The 7,972-nt window shown below is 43.5% G+C and overlaps 1 protein-coding gene across 1 annotated transcript in view; it reads left to right on the top strand.

The window, feature by feature from the left end:
* Nucleotides 1–574: 574 nt before the first annotated feature.
* Nucleotides 575–7,972, top strand: part of BOD1L1 (biorientation of chromosomes in cell division 1 like 1) — a 38,990-nt gene continuing 31,592 nt past the window's right edge. The window contains exons 1-6 of the mRNA XM_072334598.1: nucleotides 575–924; nucleotides 1,281–1,405; nucleotides 2,712–2,902; nucleotides 4,042–4,632; nucleotides 5,029–5,178; nucleotides 7,069–7,238. Coding sequence (XP_072190699.1) covers nucleotides 718–924; nucleotides 1,281–1,405; nucleotides 2,712–2,902; nucleotides 4,042–4,632; nucleotides 5,029–5,178; nucleotides 7,069–7,238 — 1,434 coding nt within the window. The 5' untranslated portion in view covers nucleotides 575–717. The remainder of the gene's footprint in view (nucleotides 925–1,280; nucleotides 1,406–2,711; nucleotides 2,903–4,041; nucleotides 4,633–5,028; nucleotides 5,179–7,068; nucleotides 7,239–7,972) is intronic.

Below are 7,972 nucleotides of genomic sequence, written 5' to 3'. Positions count from 1 at the left end.
TCCTGATTTAGTCACAGTTAAGTCAGCACACAGATCACTAGGCTGCAGTTTATGCTAAGCTCAAAGCAACAGGAGGTACCCACTGACAACAGCCGTCCCCCACCGTCACTCCCACCGGCCCTCAGGCGGCACCGGAAGCAGCGGCCCACAGGCCCCGCCCCGCGCCTGAGGGAGGAAGCGCGCGGCGCTGCCCCCACCATGATGGCGGCCAGCGCAGGAAGGGGCGGGGCGCGGGGCGGAGCAGCGAGGGCGCCGGCGGGGAGCGCGCAGCAGCGCGGCGGTGGACGGCAGGAACGGCGGGATCCCTGAGGCCCCCGCGCTGCCCGCGGCGCCCGGCCGCGGCTCAGCCGCGGCCGGGCCCCGCGGGCAACGCGGGGGCCGCTGCCTCGACCCCTCTCTGGCCCGTTCCCCACCGCCGCCGCCGCCGGATCGGGGCCTCGCAGCGGCGGGCCGCCGGCAGCCCCGCCCCCTCCGTCCCCTTAAAGGGCCCGCGGGTGCCGCGCGCGGCTTTGCCAGTGCTCGCCTCGCGCCGATGGCGCCGCTCTCGGCTGCGGCGCTGCTTCCCTTCTGGTCGCCTCTCGCTTCCTCCCTCCGTTCCCTTTCGCTTCCGGGGTCACAGCCGCCGCGGCCGCCGCTCGGGAAACAGCCCCGTACCGGGGCTCGGCCGGGAGAGCCGGCTGCCGCGCTCCCCGCAGGCCGCGCCGCCCCGCCGTCCCCATGGCCAGCAACCCCCAGCCGCAGCCCCCGCCGCCGCCGCCCCCGCCGCCTCCTCCGCAGCAACAGCCGCCGCTGCCGGGGGCCGTGGCCGGCGCGGGGAGCGGCGCGGCGGAGCCGGAGCTGGTCTCCATGATCGTCAGTCACCTCAAGAGCCAGGGGCTCTTCGACCAGTTTCGCCGCGACTGCCTGGCCGACGTGGACACCAAGGTGCGGGCGGGCGGCGCTGAGCGAGGGCTGCGGGATCCTCTCCCCGGGCGCTGGGCCGGGTGGGTGAGGGAGGTGAGGGGCGGCCGTGCGGGCCGTTGGAGCTCGCGCCTCACCTCAGCTGTTAAGCGGGGCGAAGCTGAGGCCGCGTTCTCGGTGGGCGGCGGTGCGAGCGCGGCTGTTGGTGCTGAGCCGTTCCGGCAGCGCGCGTTAAACGCCTTACAGCCCTCGTTGGAAGCCGGGAACGGCTGCTACCTACGGCGGACCGCCGTGAGGCCGCGGGTTACTCCTGCCGCCGAAAGGATGGCCGCTCGTCCTCCAACCGCTCTGTCCTCTTGTGCTTTGTTTTTTTCCCTCAGCCTGCCTATCAGAATTTGAGACAGCGTGTTGATAACTTTGTTTGCAACCATTTGGCCACTCATACCTGGAGCCCTCATCTCAACAAGAACCAGCTGAGAAATAACATTAGGCAGCAGGTTCTCAAGTAAGTGGTAAAGTATACTTCTGGGCTTTCTTTTGGAATACACTTGTGCTCTGACAGCTAGCTGAGGCTGTAGGTCACTTGTAAGTTTTTCGTTGTTTTTGTTTTTTTATCAAGAGACTTATAGATAAGCTTTTTTCTTCTTCCTTTTTTTTTTTTTAATTGAAGCAAACAGTGGTATTATTTCAATTAGTACACTTGTCATCAGCATTAGTCAGAGTTGGGCTTCAAGTGTTATTTTGTCTGATTGGAGCTGATCCAGTGATGTAAGGGTTGTTTCTGACTTGGAGTGTGACATTCCAGCTCAGGATAACCTTTACTATTTCTTAGTGAGAAATAAACACAGTTGCACAGTTGCTATTACCTGATTTTGAACTAAGGGTAGTTAATAGAATTTGACATATAAGCCCTGTAGAGTGCAAAGCGCAAATCCCAAAACACAAAAATGGATGTAAATCCGTGTAGAGGGAGAAAAGCTTTTGTGGGACTGCTCTTACACCAAGATGATGTCAGTGTGCTTATCTAATGCTTGATTATTTCAGTAATGTTCTGTTAGTTTTACTTCTTAAAGCGTAGTCATAAGAAACATTGGGAAGTTTTTTGAAGTAGAGTGAGTTCTGTCGCTGAATTGGGTCCTACAAAGGATTTGTGAACAAATGTGTTCAGTTATGATTTAGTGACTTTTGGTAACTGGTACAGAGGATATGGGGGTTTCTTTAACTAAGCAGGTGTGTCAAAAGACAGTGTAGTCTTTTACAAATGTGCCTAGAGAAAACACTAAGATAACAAGTTCTCTACTGTTACTGATATTGTTACTGAAGTTTAAAGGTGTTTTATAAAGCTATACAAGCTCTGAGTTGTCACAGTGTATTGTGTGAAAAGTGAATTAGGACAATGATGGCTGATTAATCTGTTCCTCATGCTGTCCAAAATATGTTTTATGCCATGGGAGTTGATAAGATCAGACTCTTAATTTATTCCCCCCCCCCCCCCCCCCCCAAATTATACTCTTACAGTTAGTAAACTTTTGTAGACATAACCGGTAATAACGTGTTTCTGTGGCTATACGCTGTTCTGTTGTGCCATTTCCATGCAATTGGATCACTTCATTTCTTAGATGACTTCTTAATTCATAAGGTGTTAGAGCTGTGGAAATACAGACAGCTGACTAAATACATACCTGTTCAGAAAACATTAGTGCTAAACACTTAAAGTGTTTAGGAGTGTTTGCATGGTATCTAAATGAACATACGTCATTAAGACGTTCTCCAAAAGAAATTTTCTTATTGTGAATGTAACTTTGTTCCAGGTCTGGAATGCTGGAATCTGGAATTGACAGAATTATTTCTCAGGTTGTGGACCCAAAGATCAACCACACATTCAGACCTCAGGTGGAAAAAGCTGTCCATGAATTTTTAGCAACACTGAATCACAAAGAAGAGGCAGGCCCCAGTACAGCTCCAAGTGAGGAGAAAACGGACACGTCTGTTGTAGTGCAAGGTATTCTACCTCTTCCATTAGCAGTCTACTATCAGAAGTTTGTTTCCTTTAAGAAACGGAATACTGACTGGGTTTGTTGCTAGCACAGAATCATTGGTATCCAGATTGTCAAGCTGAACTCCAGGCAGCATGCAATTACACTTGTCTCTTGCTACAGTTATAAAGTTAGAAGGCAATAGAGATATCGCCGCTTATCACTTTGTCACTTCTACTTGAAGGGATCAATTTACTGTAGGGAAGAAAGTTGGTCTTAGGCTCTGGCCCTGTAAAGTATTGTGTGATCAAATGAAACATAGCTGTATGAGAAGAATGATTTAATTTTTATGTTTAAGTAGATCAAAAGACGTTATCTGAAGACATTTGTCTTAATTCTGTCGCTTTGTGCTAAGATTCTCTCAGGAGCTTAAGTTCTGCTGCAAATCAGCTAATCCTTTGTTTATAAAGACATCACTTTATTTGTTTTTTATTTATGTTGCCCCGTGTCAGCTTCTAAAGGCTTTGGCAGGTATTTGTCCATTCTTTCCCTTCCTAAGAGACTCCACAGCAGTTCATCTACTTGTAACCAGACCCTTTATTTAAATCCTAGCTCTTTTCCTGTGGGGCCCGCTTCCTTTAAAGTAAGTGGGTTAACAAGCCAGCTGCGGCTCCCAGTGCTAGTCCAGTTAACCCTTTCTCACTCATCTTCAAAATTCATTTTAAGAGAGTAGGAAAGTGATATGGTATTTTGATGGATCTATTATTCTCTAATCAGTACACAGAGTCCATTTCTGATGTCAGTTATGAAGGTACCAGTGGGAAGAGATGTAGAATTCTTGTGGCAGTATATTTCTGCCTAGCCTACTGATGGTAAGGTCAAGCATCCTTCTCATAGACCATCCTTGCTTTTTCTTGAAGGTTGTAACATCTTGTTCTTTTTTTTATTTTTTTTTTTATTTTTTTAATAACTGAAATCTCTGGATGAAAAATTAGTGAAATATTTTGGTTAATCTTATTTATCTTAAATGAAGTAGCAATTCTTTTTTCTTTTGATTTTCTTAATGTCATTGTCTTTCTAGCTAAAAGGCTACTTCCTTTCAAACATTACCATTGTGGAAAATGATATAAATTAGTTGAAACTGTTTTCTTTCTTCCTGTTCAAGGTGTATCTACTACAGCTCCTAGTGGCAATGTAGCTAGTGATGCAATGTCCATTTTGGAAACAATAACTTCTCTGAACCAAGAAGCAAGTGCTGCCAGGGCTTCAACAGAAAACTCAAGTTCCAAGAACAATGACAGAGCTGCAAAAAGACTGTTATCTCAGCAGAGTTTTGATGGTAGCACTGAGAAAAACATGGAAGACTTAACAGATAAAGAGAAAACAATTTCTGATCTTTCTGGAGAAGGAGTTGAAATGTTTGTAAAGTGTGAAGATTCAAATGAGCTTCCTTGCCAAAGTGAAGAAATGAAAAATTCAGCAAAGGATACCAGTAGTTCATCTGTTACAATTAAAGAAACAAGTAAAGAAATACAACAGGATAGTGAAGATCAGAAGAGTAAGTTAGTAGATAAATGTGAAAAGAAACCAGAAGGTGATAGAAGGAAAGAAAAGAAAGAAAAACTTGATAAGAAGAAAAGTGATGATACTGCTAAGTCAAAAGAAGAGAAACAAGTGAAAGAGTCAGAACCAGTGAAACAGTTGGTTCCAGAAAAAAATAGCAATAAACATAAAGCATCTGAAAGTACTAAAGAAGGTATGATGTGGGCAATGCTCTTTTTCTTAAAATATGGATGTGTTAAAGTGTATTCAGGAGCTGAACTGGAAATGTGTGTGGGAACATATGTTTTCCTGCTACTGACACAGTAGCCACAGTAGCTCATGGCTCACCTCCTTTCACTGAGGTACATGAATCAGGAAACGTAGATCTTTGATTCTTCAGGTGCGTGCCACCTTGGTCATCTATTATTGCAACAAGATCTCAGAGTTCCCACTCAACAGTTTAAGGTGTTGAAATCTTTTTTTCTTTTGCTATTTCTTAAGACTTTGTTTTCAGTATTAAAATGAATTAATTTCTTTATTTATTTTGTAAGAAAAGCTTCTCAAATACAATGTGCTGTATTACATCTTCTCTGCTTTTCTCCTTTGCAAGACCATACATCAATAGATTCAGATACGGACGTACTCAGTGACATCACTGTCAGCTCTGTCCATACTAGTGACCTTTCTTCCTTTGAAGAGGAAAGCGAAGAAGAACCTGTGATTTCTGACAGTACTGAAGAGGGGGAGATCACATCAGATGGTAAACCAATTAGATTGTTAATTGCGGTGGTAAAATTGCAAGAAATAATTTGCTACTCTTTTGTAATTCGAGTACATTTTCCAACAAATTTGATGTTTTCCAGTATTTTGTGTTGTACCTGGGAGATTTTAAATGTGGACTGGTAGTATTTGTGCAGTTGTGAAGGACAAATAGGCATATTTTGAGTTATTTTGGTTTTGGTTTTTTTTGGTAATAGTATTATATATGCTAGATGTTTTGAATCTTATTTGTACTACAATGTTAATAGAGAACAGAACTACTTAAGTGATGGATATGAGGCTTTGCAGTGAGATTTTTACCTTCCTTTTTTCCAGAAATGTAGTATAACACTGAATTGATTTGTTAGTGATCCTGCAGTACTGGTTGTACTTGACTTTACTGACTTTATGGATGGACAGTCGGCTGAATATGAGCCAGCAGTGTGCCCAGGCGGCCAAGAGGACCAATGGCATCCTGGCTTGTATCAGGAATGGTGTGGTGAGCAGGACTAGGGAAGTCATCCTGCCCCTGTACTCGGCATTGGTGAGGCCTCACCTTGAGTAATGTGTTCAGTTTTGGGCACCTCAGCACAAGAAAGACATGGAGGTACTGGAGCAGGTCTTGAGAAGGACAGTGAGGCTCATGAAGGGCTTGGAGAATCAGCCCTACAAGGAGAGGCTAAGGAAGCTGGGGCTGTTTAGTCTGGGGAAAAGAAGGCTGAGGAGAGACCTTATCGCCCTTTTCCAGTACCTGAAAGGTGCTTACAGTGAGAGTGGGGCAAGTTTCTTCTTACTGGTGACAAGTGACAGAATGAGGGGAAATGGCCTCCAGTTGTGCCAGGGCAAGTTTAGGTTGGACATTAGGAAGAACTTCTTTACAGAAAGGGTAGTTAAGTACTGGAATAGGCTCCCCAGGGAAGGTGGTTGAATTGCCATCCCTGGATGTGTTTAAGAGCTGTTTGGATGTGCTCAGGGGTATGATTTAGCAGAGGGTTTTTAGAGTTAGGGTACTATGGTTAGGCTTGATGATCTTCAAGGTCTTTTCCAATCTGGGTAATTCTATGATTTTATGATTCTATTATTTATTTTCAGAGCTTTAGATTTGCTTGTATTTCCATAATCTACATGTTTCTTCTGCGGTGGCCAAGGATTGATCTAGCTTTAAGAGTTGGGTAACATGTAACCCAGCCAGAGAACAGGTTTAATTTTTTAGTTTTCTTGAGCAGACCAGAGATTCTTAAGGATTCCTGAGGATATTACTCTGAGGTTATCTTTATGCTCTGTAGAAGCACTCAGTTTCTTGTATGTTCTCTGCCTTTGCTGTTTCTTGTAAACATGACAGATTGCATGAAGTGAAAACAAGCCTGAAGTATGTTTCATAGGTGTGAATGCTTTGTATGGTATGAAGCCTAAGTGCTTTTGCACCATCTCTGATAATGCTGATAAATAAAATTATTTGAGTAAAATAGAAGTAGATATTACGTTAGTGTAAACAAGCATGTTCTATTTATGTATTTTCAGAGAACCTATCTTGTTTTAATATTTTAAATGGTGTACAAATTTTTGGTGTAGGAATGAATCTTAGTTTAATACACAGCAGAATATTCTGACTCGCACAGTGCCAAAAGTAGCTAAATACTGTAGATATAAAGAAACACAATTTCAGATACAAGGATTAAGGTCTTTATCATAATTTATTTTCCTTTTAACATCTTGAAATTTTTTTTAGCTGAACAGTGTACATAAATTCAAATACATCCCAGGTTTCAGTAATTTAGTGGTATTTTGAACTTTGTTTTGGGGGAAAATAAGTTAAGTTTGGGGTGTCTCGTAATGTTGAAAGTACTGCCTTAATGTATTAATCTCTGTGTAAACTTAACTAACTTTTCAGATGAAGTGGAGAAAAACAATAAAAATAAGACAAAGCCTCATACTAATGAACTGAGTGATGGGAGAGCCAAGCCGGTTCGTCATGCTTATGTTCGTAAGCCTTTTTTGTACTCCAAATACTTCAGCGATTCTGATGATGAACGAACTGTAGAGCAACGTCGCCAGTCCATTGTGAGTTTGAGTTTTGTTACTGCTCTGTGTCTTAACTCCTTAAACTTTCCAACACCAGAATTTCACTACTTAATTGGCCTTGGTTTGCAAGGAGGATTTTAGTTTTGTTTTGTGTGTTACCTCTGTTCCTTCTTCAGGCTTTAACCAGTATTGTATGGTATAGAGCAGTGCACTCCAGGGAAACACTCTACTGGGTATAGTTAAAAAGTTTCTGGCGGAGGTAAAAACAAAACAAACAAACAAAGAAAAAAAAAAAAAAAACAAGCACCCACACGTGATGGCTTTGACATCTTTCCCCTGACTCAAATGAGCAGTGTTATGGTATTAGAGAGTTTACAAAGTACATACAAGCACACAGCTGTGTTTGATGTAATGATTCTTGCTTGAATCATTAAGTGTGAAGATAATTTAAGTGGAAGAAGTAGCTTTTATCTACCTATGGTCTGCCTTCAGTGTGGTATTGTGTAGTTTGGGCCAGGACTAATTACTTCAAGTTAATTCCCTATATAATTTCTTTACAAATGCATTTCTCACTGTCCCTGAAGTCCGTAGTTGTTACATTTCTGCAGGCAGTGAGGAGAGATGTTTAAGTGTGTTTCCTCTTGAAGAAAGGACACAAAACAGGAACCAGCAGTTCTTTTAGAGCTTTCTGCTATGTCTAAATGCACATTACTAGGAACATAGCGTTCTTTGACCCAAGCTAATGCTGGATACTTATGGGTGGTGAGTGAGAT

This window comes from Excalfactoria chinensis, chromosome 4 (genome assembly GCF_039878825.1).
Source record: "Excalfactoria chinensis isolate bCotChi1 chromosome 4, bCotChi1.hap2, whole genome shotgun sequence".
In the NCBI taxonomy this organism is placed as follows: domain Eukaryota; kingdom Metazoa; phylum Chordata; class Aves; order Galliformes; family Phasianidae; genus Excalfactoria; species Excalfactoria chinensis.
The sequence above is the reverse complement of the archived record's forward strand: the minus strand, read 5'-3'. Positions and strand labels throughout refer to the sequence as shown.